Below are 15,355 nucleotides of genomic sequence, written 5' to 3'. Positions count from 1 at the left end.
CATGGTTTGTGGGCAACACACAGTTCCTATCATTCAAAGTTTCTTAGGAACTTGCAGATTTGTCTTTTTTACCATGTTTCCCAAGATACTTTGACAGGTCAGCCTGAAGTGATGAGCGTTCTGACACAAGCTGCGTCGTGGCTTAGAAATTTTGCCTGCAGTTGTTTTACTTTAGTATCACTTTGATTTGAAAAGGAACTTTGTACAAAGTGATGTGGTTTTAGGATATAACAAAAAAAAAATCCAATATGCATATATTACGGGCATTTCTGTAATTTCTTGTTTAGCCCTTATTATTGCTTTATGATTTTCTTTTTTCTTCATGTATATAAATGAAGAACAGTATAATTTTTGTAAATCTTATCAGTTACTGAGAATCAAAACTAATAGAGATGAGAAAGAATCTGAGCTTTAAATGCAAATATAAAATATGTTTTTAAACTGCTACTTTGAAAGCAGATTGCCCTGACTATTTAATCACAGTTTAAGGAGGTCACAGACCCAGAGTAGGCCCTTTCAAGTCCAGAAGTATTTCTCTGTTTGAGCTGACCAGGACACAAATATACAGGTGTGTAATATTCCTTAGAATGCTAAAAAGATTTGTGGGGACAATAGACTACAGACCACAGTGAAATGGCAGTACAGATGGAATGGTGCAGAATTGTTACTGAACAATAGGGGCTGTAAGAGTAGCCAACAAACAAATGTTATATCTCACTGTTGAAGGGAATACCTTTCTAAGAAAGCTGTTTTCTCTGCGGGCCTGAACTGCTGTGTGGGTTTTTGTTTGGAGTGCCAGTCTGTTTACAAAAGTTATTAGTTTATAAATTTTGCCATGGTAAAGTAACTGTGAGAGCTTTAAATTAGAATAAGTGCCACTTCTGTGTGGCAGGTTCCTTTGAGGGCTTATTAGAAAGCAGGCCTCCTGTTGCCTGCCCCTTTATGCATGGCACTATTGCTGTGGGTACTTGTTTATAGCTAACTTTTGAATTTATATAAGTGTACACTGTGGTATGATAAATTGCCCTCCAATTGAAAAGATTTTGCTTTTTTATTTTTTTCTGGGTTCAAGCTAATACTTTAAAGGGTTATTTTTTTTAGGTGGGTTTTATTTTGATGAATTAAAATTAACTTGGAGTAGGAAATTACATAAGATTGTGAGGGTTATTGATTTGTCTCACCATAGCTACAGCACATCTTTTTGTGAAGGAATTAAAGTTCTCTGTTTCCGATACCTTGGCACTAAATGTCGACAGCAAATGAGTGTTGTCTCCAATTATTTTCTTCATAAATGTGATTCTTTTCACTCAATCCAAAGATTGCCACACTAAAACCAGTCCTAATGGGCAATGAGGGGTGAAAGCAGCAGCTGCAGGAGGCTGGATCCCCTAGCAGGAGATAGCAAGGAGACAGGAGAACCCAGCACCACAAGCCAAAGCCAGAGGTGAGGGGTGGGGGCATTTCTTCAACTGTCAGTACCGGGTCAAGGCAGGACCTAATGACATGTCTGACTTGCAACGTGTCACTGGCCAGCTGTCTGACAGGAAACAGAATGACCAACCTCAGAGAATGACATTTGCTAGGAGGATACGTCATCTCTCACAGGGAGGAAGGAAAAAGGCATGAAAGAAAGGATGCTTCTTTGTGTGGTACTTCTTATTTGGGGGAGGAGTATTAAATTGTAGGAATTGGACTTCACGGCCTTCCCCATTTTTTAATGTTCTGTAAACTGTAGAAAGTGAGAGTAAAATTCCTCCCATTTAGCTGTGGTCACATTTCATACTTCTTTTAGACAAATGCAGTTGAAATAAACCAAACGAGAAAACAGAAGACAATAGAGAATCCAAACTGCATTTTACAACCAACAACCACAATGACAAACAAGAAATTTTCTTGTCCTGGTACCACATGTTAGTAAATGCTCCAGATTTATTGATTTACAGTGTGTGTCCTCACAAAATTTAGAGAATGACTTTGTTACAAAGGGCAAAATAGCATTCTGGTCTCTCTAAAAGTCACCTTTAAAACATGGAGTTTCTTAGACTTAAAAGGGGGAAACAGATGAGGTTGCTCTAAGAACAAAACGTTTCAACATAGGGTTCTTAACTGTCTAACTAATCACCAGCTATGAAGGGATAAAAACTGTCCTTAGTTTCCTTTCCAAGCAGTAGATTTGTAATTCACATACAGACCAAGTCTGCCACATAAGCACTGTCCCAGCTCCTGCTATTCCTGGTTTGAAGAGCTGTAGGGATAAGGACTGTAAGATGTCCAAGATGGGCTGGCACAGTAACCGGTTGTGAAGGAAGTCAGAGCGCAAAATCCATGGGGGCCTCTGCTTATCAGCTCAGAAATCCTTGGCTGTTACCATCAAATCTGCTCAATCTGGCTTGCCTTGCAAACTGTCTTGAAGGAAAAAGATGCACCAATGTGCAACAGAGTTTGGAGCTTTTAGAACAGGAGGAGAGCTAGTAGAGCACTATAGCTTTTCCTTTTCTATCCTACACAGTCTAAAATTGGCATACCATACACAAGGGGACAAATTCCCATTTGCATTCCTGATTTCAGGATCCAACATACGCTCCCATCCACTTCTGCATTATCTTATGGATAATGGATGGATGGATGGATAACTTCCAAATATGATTTCCACATGTGAAAGGAAAGTTTGCTGATTTTAAAAGTGTGCTTGTTCAGGGTTTGCTTTCACCTAAGCGAAAATATTGGCCACTGTGAGTTAATCTTGGGCTGATCCACAACTTCCAGTGTGCCAAGTGGTGTTGTACGAGGCCCCACGCACCAGCTGGCAATGTGTGGAGAATCCAGATTCCAGGCTGTCCCCATGTCACCTGGTAAGCACAATGCCCAGTGTTATGTCAGGGAGGTAGGGAGGTGAACTCAGTGATCCATACAAGTGTGGGATGTGTCTGTCTGTATAACAGGAGTGCAGACAAGTTACAGCACTTTTCTTTCAGGCTGTATCAAGAAACTTGTAATTTCACTTGTAATTTTGTTCAAAGAGATTCTTGTACATGCACCTGTGGAAAACTGGAAAGTGTCATTGTTTTAAAGGTTGCCCTTTGCATATAAATCACAGCTCTGTGTGCTTCCCCATTTTAATTGGGTGACCTTTTGAATCCTATGGACAGGAGCTTGAATTCTGGACTTGCAGGTTGGTTGGAGATTTGAAATCAATTCATGTTTTAGCAATTACTCTGCTTAAAAGCACAGAACCCAAAATGGAAATTTGAGAAGAAAAATTCCCCTTGGAAAGTTCCTTCTCACAGGTCATAGAAAACTTCATTGCAGACCAAACAGATATGCGTAAAATCCAGATTCATTTGTCAGTTTAATCCTTGAAAAGGATCAGGGTTCATTGAATAGGAGAGAAAGAGGAGGAGTAAGGAAAGTGTAATGTTTCCAACAGGACATTTTTGTGCAATTATCAGTTTAAGCTTCCATTATTTGTCACTAATTACTGCACTGAGCTGTTAAATATTTAGTAGTAGTTTGTTTAATTGGGTTTGACCTATAAAGGAATCTGTGCATAGCACAGCTCCAGTTCCAGGAGCCAGTTCCTCACTCACAGCTAGGCAAATTTGTATTCACATAAGATGATCACATATTGTCAGACAAAGGGGTTTGTTTTTGTTGTGCAGGTTTATTACCTCTCTCTCCCCCACAGATTTATTTGTCTTTAAGGTATCTGAAATCAGAGCACAAAGTAGAAATGCTGTCTGTGGATGTAAAAGGGGAGGTCAGTCAAACTTAAACTTGTTTACAGATGTTGTAGTTTAGAAAGCACCAGCATGATAATTAAACATAACAAAGAAAAGAATTAAAGCAGAGTAACAACTAGCCCATGAACACGTGTCTTGGCAAAACACTAACTTAATCCCTGAATATCTTATTAGGCAGTATTGCCTATCAAGGCTTGGTGTCCCCTGTTACTCTGTTGTACAATAGCTGCAGACAAATCTGTATTTGTTCAATGTTGGGTTTGGTTGCTGAGTCTGACAGGGTGAAGAGGCTTCTGGCTGTGGCCTCTGCAGAGGGTGTGCAAGAATCAATCAGTATACAAGCAATACTCACTTTGTTTTAGCCTGTCTGTATTCTTATTTGTTCCTGTCTTGAAACTCCCTTGATTTCAGCGGAGCTTTTCTTAATTTATACCAGGGTAACCATAACCATATTCTAAAGTAATAAGAATTTTGATATATTTCTCAGAAGTGCCTCCTTCTGCCTTTTTTGTTTCAGCTTTTATTCCCACTTAATGAACAATTTTCTTATTGGAGAAGAATGCTTGTGTATTAATTTCAAACATTTACAGTATCACAAAGGCCTTATTTTCCTACAGACAAGACTTAGACCTGGATCCTGATTATCAGGACAGCCCCTTTGCCATATAAAATAAGAGGTTTCCCAGTTTTGAAGAATTGTTGTGAACATGACCTGACTATTGCCCCCTCTCCCCATCTCTTTCTCTTTTATGGGGTAATGCACACACCTTTCCCGCGCAACCAGGCACACCTTGCCTGAAATGGAAGACATTGTTGCAAGTTTCACTGCATTTCAATGAGCACAGACAGGTGAGGCAGGCTTATGGGAGGCGATTGCCTGGCACCATAGGTTAAAACAGCCTTCGAGCCACTCTGATTTATGTCAGAGGCTTAGCTGGGAGCCCCCTGCCAACGCTCATAATGAGGAAGGTGCAAGGATGGTGAGCAGGCATTGGTGTTTGTGTCTGTTCTCTTCTAGTGACAATGATGAAAGTCTTATTTGCTGTTCCCAGGAATATATGTCATTCTTTTCCATACAACAAATCTGTGATATATGCTCTCGCATATAGTAATGAATCCAAAAGGAATCATTGACATTTTACTAGTGACTTACTGGAAGTCTCTGAAGAAAAATAGGTATCAGGGGCTTTAGTTTGGTTTGGGTTTGGTTTTAATTTTAAGTTTGCATCCCTGAGAACCTGCTCTTCAATTTGAGATTTTTTTGCAGGTAGTTTTTCTCTGGCCCAGCTGGAAATGCTGAGTGGAAAAAACAGAACACTGAGAGTTTTACATAAATATGCTAAAGAACGAAATCTGATTAGCAGTCATGCTATTTCAGAAACATTAACGTAATATCAATTCACATAGCTTAGGTGAATTAATTTATATGAATGACTGCAATTCAGTGTAGACTTTCCGAAATTATCATTGTCAGCAGCGGTCAGTCATGTCCTAAGATGACCACTTAATTGGCAAACATGTCTGAGAACAGACCTGATTCTCAAAGGCTGGTAAACATCAACTCACCACATATAAATGGTATTTATGGGAACACAGATTCTCTTGGGATTTGGCCCCTTGCTTGTTGTGGAAATAGCTCTGGTTTAGTTCAGATCAATTTTCTTGGGAATCTGAAGTTTCAGAGACTGTATTTGGTTAGGTCTGTGCTGGTGAGCAAACTTGGCCTGGATGAAACTCCTTGCCTACTTTAGTGTATTTATAAATTCATTGTTAGTCCTCCTGCTCTGCCAGCTGCACTAAGTACTGGAGATGCTGGTGGCAGGGACACATTGCCTGGACTTTTTCTGTTCTCTCCAGAACCTCCAAGTCTCCATTCAGTCTCCTACTTTTCACCTATGAAAAACTATTAGACATCATCTCTTTTCTGTCTCCCTCATTCACTCAGCAGATGTGACCACTGACATATGAATATATATTAGTGTCAGAAGCATTGTAATTCGTGGGGTGAAACACATCAGGAACATTTGTTAGTTCTGACATTTCAGATACAGTAATTCAAGTTAATTTCTTGTAGTTAGTGCTTTATAAAAGGAAGGGTGGGGTCTGAGAGGGGAAATAATCGCTCATTTGTTAATGAGCTTCAACTGAAACTGCTCTTTTTGTATTTCACATATGTGAAAAAGACAAAAATGTTTACAATCTGAATGTCCATAAATGCTCTGTCAGTACAATCAAGGATTATAGAATCATAGAATGAGCCTGGATATGACCCTAACCTTCAATTAATTCATTTGGTGGAGTGCACTATAGAAGTCTTTACCCTTAGTACAAAAACCCCAAATCCCACCTATACTGTTGTTTGGGTTTTTTTTACCTATAGAGCAACTGAGCCTTAGAAACCAACATAACTGAATATTCTTAATTGTTTGCAGCAGCAGTGGAGCTAGTGCCATAATTTGTTGAGGCATTGAAAGTAAGTTTACTGCTTTCAGATGGTTCAAAATGGCCCAGATATTCTACTGAAACCAGCTCCTAACTATGCAGATTTGGTTTCATGTCTGATTTGGGGTTGGCTGAGCCTCTTCCTCTCCTGGGATGAACATCAGGAAAAAAATACTAACCCTGAGGTCTGTGAAACTGTGAAATAGTCTCCCAGGAGGAGCATTGGAAGCTCTAATTAAAATTGGACTGGGCAAAACACTTGAAATTACACTATAGGCAATAATCCAACACTGGCAAGATGGGTGGAGAAAACGCCCTAATGGGTCTTTTCTGTCTTTAAATTGTATGAATTCTTATTCTTCTCTTTTATTATGCTATTTCACCTTTTTGTTTAATAGTGACATAGTGTCATCTAGAAGATATTATAAGACACTATTGTGAGCTGGTTGAGGTGATGTTAAATGTCAAAAGAAAATGCAACAGTTTTTCCGCAGGTTCACAGTGATTATATGGAGATAGGAAAAGAGAAACTGTCTGTAAACGAGGGACACGAATACAGTGGTTTTATCTGTAAGACAGTGGCAAATTCACTGCATGCCTGCAATATGCATGTTTATCATTTTGACCTTTTTTTTCATACTCTCTTCTTATGAAGAACAACCACATTCCACCAAATCTAACACAGGTGTGGGAAAGTCATTTATTCTAACTGTGTAGATCGCTCAGATTGCTGGAGACATCTTCTATCCCAGTGTTTCACATATCCCCAAAGACCTGGACTAAATAATATATTTTTACATCTTAATTTATAGTTTGTATTTAAGCTTAGTACTGTACAAATCTGAGTAAGTCATCGATTCGGTCCTTGAGTATAATCATATTACAGTTTACCAGGAAAGAATCCTTCAGCAATATAATGGGGCCTTGACAGGAAACTTTGTGCTGCAATATTGAAACAGCACAAAACTGAAGAAACATTATGAAAAATTACCTTTTTTATAGTTTAGTCTGAATAAGTTTCATTTATTTGGCTTTGGTGTTACCACTTACAGTACTCCTCTTCCCTCTTCCTTCGCCTTTCCACACGGTATAATATTCCAACAGTGTCCAATACAGACCTTTCTGCATAAGAGGTCATGGCAACCAGGATAAGTAATAGAGCATTGGACCAAAGTTCTGGAAATAGTGTTGATCCTGTGCTAGGTTTTGCTAGGCTTACCTTTCCACGGGCCTTTCTTTCTTTCTTCCCCTTTGGTTCTGGAAAATCCAACATCCTCTTCTTAGCTGCAGACAGTTTGAAAAGTGTGGTACAGGGTAAGAAGTTGGAATAAAAAAAGAAGGGAAGAGAAGCAGAAAATCTTGATTAGAAAGTATAATTTAATAGAACGTGTATTGAACAAAATGTATTGATTAATGTAGTAGATATAGTACTTATATTGATTCAAACTAGAGATTTAGTACTAAAAGCTGTAAGCCAAAAAGCTGTTGCAGATTGCTACAAAAGTCAGTTTAATGCTGTCCTTGAGAATGCCTTCACAAAGAAATTCTTCTAATGTTTGAGGAGTAGGTAGAATGCGGTATATGTCAGTTTGATCCCGGAGGGTTTTATTTTGTACTCTAATAGCTGTTACGAGCCTACATTATATCCAAGGAGTAATTTTCCTTAGGGGTGCCCAGCTCGCTTTGTGTCAATATTCTAGCATTTTAAGTCACGTACAGTATATGCTTCTGGGAACAGTGCAGGAGCCAGCCAGACTCATAATGGTCTGCATTCATTAATAAAGGCAGAAGCTTCTGTCCCTCCATTGCCCACTACAGGGATGCCTCCCTGGTCTTCGGGGACCCGTACAGACACATTTAAAGAAAGCTTTATTTTGAGTGGGCAGGAGATGAAATGCAGGACTTGCAGGCATTTCCTAAGTCAGCTATATGCCCGAGCGCAGGGGTGACCTTAATGGGTCAAAGAAGAATGCAGGTCAAAAGACTTATTATCCAGACTGTTGGAAACCAATTGCTTTTGTTAAAAAAAGAGTAAATTGTGGCGCTTAAAGGTTGATAGTAATGTAGGGTTCTGTTTTACAACCTGGAGCTGGATTGCAGTGCAGTGGGGTGGATTTTTATTTTTTTGAATGCAAAAAAATACAAGATGGTCTGTAATGTACACAGATAAAGGATTCCAGATAAGTGATAACATGTAGGGTACCATAATTACTTAATCAGTGATGATTGATTACTCATGTTTGTGTTCTTGAACTAAGGAAAAAATAACATGCTGCTGTGGTACTGTTACCATCTGTTGAAATAATGCACCTACATTTCATCTTTATGCCTCTTCATGTGTACCCTGTTTGCGCTGTTTGTCAGGTACAGCCATGTCTTGGTTCATCTGCTCATAAAATAGAGAAGTCCCATTTAAATTGCATGAAACCACAGTTCACATTAGGGATTCTAATGTGCCACTGAGTCTGTGGGTATCTGTGGGTATTTTTTTCTTCGTTAATTTTGATGCTGTGGGCGGGAACGTTTTGCTAGCTGTTACTTCTCATGCTCCCTCCGAAACACAAAGGCATGCCCCAAACAACAGGTATTATTACCTCTTTTGTCTCCAGCCTTTCTGCAAAGAAACCTTTTTGAATTTGTTTGCCAAGGAGATTCTTCCACACAGCATTATCCTGAAATTCTTTGCATGTTTTCAAGTCCTTAACACTAGCAACAGGGATATCTCAAAGCATTTTCATCCAGAAAAGTGGTAGCATGTAATTCTATAGTAGGTCACATAACAGTTGGGATTCTGGATTCAGCTATCAAAAATAATTATTTCTAGGAATAGGGCAAATGCACTTAAAGAGTTTCTTTTGCTTGTGAAAAATACTGAATTCAGATTTTTCCAGCTAACACTGAGACATAGAAATTGGGGATGTAGGAGTTTTCCTGGTTTGTGTCTACATGATAACAAATGCAGTGACACACACACACCCGTCCTGCTTCCCCGTTCCTCCATTTTGTGCATGCAAAGCTTGAATTTGTATTTGCAAACTAGTGTCTCCTCATGAGATCCCAGCTCTTGGAAATTGGAACACAGCTGTTGCTGAAGTCCAGGAAAGATTATATTGAGAAAAAATATTTTCCCCTTTCCATGGCTAAGCAGGAAATTGACATTTTTGCTTTGTAGGGAGACTACCACATAATTAAACAGATGTGCTAATGCACAATCAGATTTGGGGGAGGCAAAGGAGGGGAGCATATGATACCTCTTGTGCTTCACTTCTTTTTGGCAAGTGGAGGTACTAACTGCTCCAAACTCAGGCAAGCTAGTTGAAGTTTCTGAAGGAGGCGTGTTTCAGGCGTGTCTAGTGTGTCTTTAGTGAAGGGCAGCATGCTCTCCAAGGCACTCAGGGAATCTCAAGTGTAATATTGTACTCTCCCTGGGTGTGCCACACTCCCATGGCCCTGCCACGTCCCTGCTGGCAGGAGCTCCAAATTCCGCTTTCCCCGCGTGCCTGATCTCCCACTGCCAGGGAGGCAGGAGCTCGCTGCACACCACGAGGCAAAGAGACTAGCAGAGTCGAGATGTGCTGGGTGGATAATAGAGGAGAAATTTTGCCCTAAATTTTTAAACACAGCACCCCTCATAAAAACAACAATGGTTCATAACTGGGATTAATGTTTGCAATTTTCAGTCACTTAGACATGGGGTGTCCAATAGATGGCTTTTGGTAGAGTGGAATATGGCTCTCTGTAGGATTACAGAATTTTCCTCCTTTTCTTATCTCTCCCCTCCCATTCCTTGCCTGCTTGTCTTGTCAATGTTATGTTCCTGAAGCACTTCCGCTTTGTAATTTTTTGCAACTTAGCCAAATAGGTATTCCTCCCTAGTCCCTAACGTTTGAGGAGCCTTAATTACTGTGGAAACTGTGTTTTGTTTTGACTGTTTGCAAGGCATATTGTTGCCTTTTTAAGGCCTAAACCGTTCAAAGCATTTCCTCATGTTCCTATCCTTCCCTGTCTCGTTCTTCTCTGCAGCGCTTGTTTGGTTTTTTCCTATTATTTCTTCATTATCTCCAGAGAATCTCATTTTGCACCAGGGCACAGGAGTCAGGGACACTGAGAGCTGAGGCGAGTCAGTCCTTATCCTGTGTTTTATTTTGTCTCCTTCATATTTGGGCATTTTTATTTTTCAATCAAAAATGTCATTGCAGCCAGAGTTACAGCTGCAATTTTAAAACACCTTTTGACTGCTTCATATGCAACTGTTCATCCAGCTTCATACTGATTATGCATTTTTCACTTAGTGAAAAGAAATAAAAAATGGGCATGACTGACGTGCTTACTCTCAGTAGACTAGAAACAAAAGACCCCCCCCAAATATCTGTCTGCAATGTAACAATTGGTATATTACTTCACCTGCTCAGAAGCAGAGAAGAAAATCAGAATTCAGGCTGCCACCCCATATTTAACTTGTCCTGTTGTTTCTAGGTACTGCAGGGTCTCCAATAAGCCTGTGGTGTTATGCTGTAAGTGCTGCAATAAATGGACACAACAGGATGACAAAAGGACTGACTGTCAGGCTTAACTCTTAATTTCCTTGCTTTTGTGCTTTAAAGTCAGAGCCCATTACCTGTGACCAGCCAGCATTTTTGGCTGCATCTATTGTTAGTGCTTTACAGCATTTTGAAATTATTTTATGGGAAGGATGAGGAATTAGATGAAATCAAGTGGTGGAGCGTATTTTTTTAACACTCTTTGGCCTTGGACAGTCTGGAATTCCTGCCATCAGCATTAAATCATTTTGCATTCACATCTGGAAATTGCATCTTTGAGTGTCACTGGGTCATTTTCCTTTAATCTTGAGAATGGCACTACATTAAAAATTCCTCAGTCTTACTGTAAGATCCTTTCCTTGCCAAATGTCCCATGAACTATTATTTGTGTGCGTGCATGGTTTAGGGAAGAGGGAGAGAGGATGGGAGAGAGGATTTTTAGGCTGGTCTACAGTCACGCTGTATTTCACATTCGTTTCACCGAGGCTGTTTTCATGTGCCCTTTCATGGGTGGCTCTGGAGGGTATGGTTCAGTAGATGTTCACTTTGTTGTAAATGATGACTGTCTTGTGGGAACAGGTTCATCCTAGAGTGCGTTAGCCCAAAGAGGTTTAAAGACAGATTAACTTAATAAAGTAGAGTGAAGGGTCTGGATGTGCTGGGAGCAAATCATGGGATGTGACACCCCTGCCCTCTGGGTCACTGGCCCAAATCTGGCCCCGATTACTAAGGGGAAAATTCATCACTAATCAGTGGCTGCCCTGTTGTCCAAGTAGCATCTACAGACATTTTCTAGTTATCTGTGGATCCAGTGTACACTGTAGAAAACTTAAGATGTATTGGATTGGTCCCTTGCTCTTAGGTCAATGCTTGTGAAGGATGTGAGCCAGTACAGGCAGCACAATAGCATCTTTCTTAAAGTGGTCAATTTGGCTTGAGGGGTGAGGAGGAAAGAGGGTGAAACTGGTGTTTGCTGCTTGATTTAGTGATTACTTGTACAGGAAAGGAGAATTTAGGACTCCAAAGTCCATGGTGTGTTACTGCACATAAGGCACTGTGTTCACCCGAAGAAAAATACCTGTGGGTTTTGGTGGGCAAAGGGCAGGCTGTGCCAGCCCCTCCTGTTTTCTCATCAGTTTCTGAGCTCTCTAGCAGAGGTTCTCTTAACATGTGGGGGAAATAGGTTTTACTGCAGGAGTGCAATTGAAGCAGTGCCACAGTGTAGGAAGCACAGGCCAGTTAGCATAAGACTTATGGCAAATGCACTTCTCATTTTTGCAATGCATAAACCATGAGCCATGTGTAAGCAGACACCAGGATCACTGACCTGGTCTGCAATTTCACTGGGGCAGGTCAGCCCACACCCTGTCTGCAGAGACTGTGTTGCCCTTCTTGTGGCACATGTAAAGGATACTGGTGTGAAACAGCTGGGGAGGGCTCCTCTCTTCCATAGTTATGCTGTTTCTGGCTAGTTTAAACAAGGAGGGGTCAAGAATATTCTCTTTATCCAACCCATCATTTTACAAGACATGTTGGGAAAATTGTTTTTGCATCCTTCTTTCACACAGAAATGCCTGTCCTGTGACTAAGTTGTTTCTTTTGTTTTCGTTGCAGAATCATACGATGACCCAGCACAGCAGTTAGTGCAAGGCCCGTCTCTTCCAGAGAATTCTTTGTGGCACAAAAAGGGAACACATTTTACTCTTTGCACGAAACTTTCATTGTTAATGTATATTATTCAGAATCATTGTATTGTACCATAAAACTTGTATTATCGGAACTGTTGGATGTTCATGTGTTTGAACTTTTGAGCACCGGATAGACTTCCTGTATATAAAGTGTTGCACATGTATTATGTTGTCTGATACTAAAATGGTCTTATAAAGACAAGTGGACTTGGGCCCTATTCAGGAAAGATACAAATAATAATAATACTGTGTGAGGAGAAAAAAATAGCTTAAGAAAAAATGTCATTTTCAAGGAGGAGGGAGAAAGTAATAGCTATGTTCCATTGCAGCTCTGTTTGGCCTCCCTTTCGTTTAAACTTCAGTCCAGAAATCTCTCTTTTGGTATACAAACGGATGAATCTAAGACTATTTTTTATTGCTGAAGATTCTTGCAAAAAATATGAAGAGACTCTTTCTCACAGAGCAGGAACCCACAGTTGAATAAGGCCCGTATATATATTTGTAAGCCTTGCGATATGACAGATAGCATTACCATATATGCAATAGTTGTTATGTAGTTTGTCAAAGAATTTTTTTTCCTGGATACCATTTGAAGCTTTGAGTGTTCAAGACTTTCCTTAATGATTTCACATGGCCAAATTCTTGAATCAGTTGAACTAACCTGTATGTTACTGTTATTAATGTTTACTCTGCGGTCTGAACCTGGAGATTACTGGAATTGTTTTCCAAAAGGAAATAAATTCAGTTTACCATTATGTGTGAGTGTGCTTTGTGTCTTGTCTTTTTCCTCAGAAAGTAGCATTATTATTTCTGCTGTTATATTACCTAAAGAACTGCCAAGATCTGGAATCTCATTTAATCAGGATCTGTACACTGCTCAGTAAAACAGGTTGTTTTTCTCAAAGGTAGTTGTTGAAATAAATGTAATTGTAGAAACAAATCTGCTGGCCCACTGAAAAGCAATGTGTACTTGAGAGTGATATTCACTGTTTTCTGGGTTTATTTGTTTCTTTTATTTGTCTGTCTCAGCAATTTCATACTTACACACTTGACACATTGGTGGCCAGAGGAGTCACCACGCATCTTCCATGTATAATTATTGGTAAATTTAAATGAAATATCACCTGGTGAGCCGGGTCTGGTGCTGATGAGAGGGAGCCACTACAGCTCTGGCCAGCAGTGCTATTAAGTTGACATCCCTGACCCTCTGCTCTGGCATGGGTAGCAGAATTGGAGGTGGTGCTTGCTGCAGGGTGATGCTCTCTGGCACCATGCCCTGGGGGGAGCTCTCACAACACCTCACACCTTTGCTCAGGTCTGAATTGGCTCCTGACTGCAGCTTCAAGGAGAAGAAAAAAGGGGATAAAAACTCTCCTTGTCTACACCACTGTCCCCCCTACTCCAGCTCACCTACAGAAGAGGCCAAAAAAACATTGTCCTGCTATTCTAGTATCTCATCCTATTGCTGGAATTCTAGTTTCATCCCATGAAAACCAGCGCTGCTGAAATACTGCCTTTAAACAGCCACACATCACAACAAGTCCAAATGTCTAGAACTGCTCACCTAGTGCTGTCAGGGTAGATATAAAGTGTGATTTCCAGTTTGCTGAGTGTAACAATTTGACTCCTTACAGATGGAGGACAGAGAGAAAAGAAGTAAAATCAGAAAGTGTCTGGCTACCAGATATTCCTAGAAAAAAGTGTCATATTTAGCACTCCAGCTTTGAAAATATTGTGCAGATTTTGCTAAATACAAGAAAGAAATTCCCAGGTTTTGTATGAATATCTCATTTGTGCTGACAAAAGGATAAATGCAGGCATGAATACATAAGGCTTGTAAAATGCCAGTTCTATTTATAAGTCAGAAACTGTTCCCATTCTTATTCTCATTAATATATTACTCATCTCAGCCAAATTGAATGTGATGATACGTTCTTTATTTTTGACAGATACCTTAAAGGATATAAGGCATTTCAGCCTTCATGTGTGAAAGTGTGACATATTGGTTAAGACTGAAAATAACATGTTTGTAGTAGAGTTCAAGTATATAAGAAATATTACACTCTACTGTTTTTGTAAATGCCAGAGTGCCACTGAGTTGAGACAGATGGTAGCAAGGAAAGATGCAATCTTATAATCAAAGCTAAAATATGTCAAAAATATGTTAGCAAGCAAAACATAGTCTATTACTAGCGTCTCATGTCATGACAGCTTGCAAAACATGCAAAGATGTTGAATTTCTAGATACGTAAATAAAGGAACAGTAAACACAGCAACAGCAAATGAGATGAAGACTTCATGCATCCATTGTCCCTTGAGGCCAGCTCAGGGGAATAGAGGGGTCTTGTGGCCACGGGCAGCCCCAGGTGGCTTCTGAGAGCTGGCTGCTGGTATCAAGTGATGGAATCCTCTTACCTTTTCTAAAGTAACAGGTTTCTCAGTGATACCTAAATAGCTGTTTAAATAGATTATGGAAGACATCCGAACTTCCCAATGAGAGCTGAGTATCGCTTGGGGAGTTACCACAGCATTTAGAAAAATCAACAGGAGAGGCAGATCATCTTGCCTGTTGGAAGAAGAGACAGGCACTCCGTGTGCATGTGTGCATTTCAGCTGTGGAGTGCCCTTCTCTGCCCTGGGTTAGCAAAAGCTAAGAGAAGCCCCTCCTCATGCCCTTAGCCCAGTGTAAAAGGATAAATCTGTTCAAGAGTTGTGTGGATAGACTGATGGACAAGGTATCATTTTACCTCTGAGACAGGCTATATTCCCAGGATTTCAAGTGGACATGAGTTTTGCTCTAAGTAATTGTTTAATAAAGCAATTAGTCCTTCTGTTTGTTTGCCAGAGTTATGTTTAGGAAATGTCACAAACCTAAAGCAGATATAAATAGAGAATTTATACTGCACAAGTGAAGTGACCTACCCAGACAATATCTGAGCACTGA

General features: G+C 40.0%; 1 protein-coding gene across 8 annotated transcripts in view; it reads left to right on the top strand.

The window, feature by feature from the left end:
- ZNF521 (zinc finger protein 521) overlaps window positions 1-13,166 on the top strand; it is a 230,337-nt gene extending 217,171 nt beyond the window's left edge. For all 8 annotated transcript variants that reach the window (XM_031066627.1, XM_031066626.1, XM_031066625.1 and 5 more), the window contains one exon: window positions 12,338-13,166. In XM_031066627.1, the coding sequence (XP_030922487.1) occupies window positions 12,338-12,367 (30 nt within the window). In that variant the 3' untranslated portion in view covers window positions 12,368-13,166. The remainder of the gene's footprint in view (window positions 1-12,337) is intronic.
- The last annotated feature ends 2,189 nt before the right edge of the window (window positions 13,167-15,355 follow it).

The sequence above is a fragment of the Geospiza fortis genome, unplaced genomic scaffold, assembly GCF_000277835.1.
Source record: "Geospiza fortis unplaced genomic scaffold, GeoFor_1.0 scaffold53, whole genome shotgun sequence".
Classification (NCBI taxonomy): Eukaryota; Metazoa; Chordata; class Aves; order Passeriformes; family Thraupidae; genus Geospiza; species Geospiza fortis.
The sequence above is the reverse complement of the archived record's forward strand: the minus strand, read 5'-3'. Positions and strand labels throughout refer to the sequence as shown.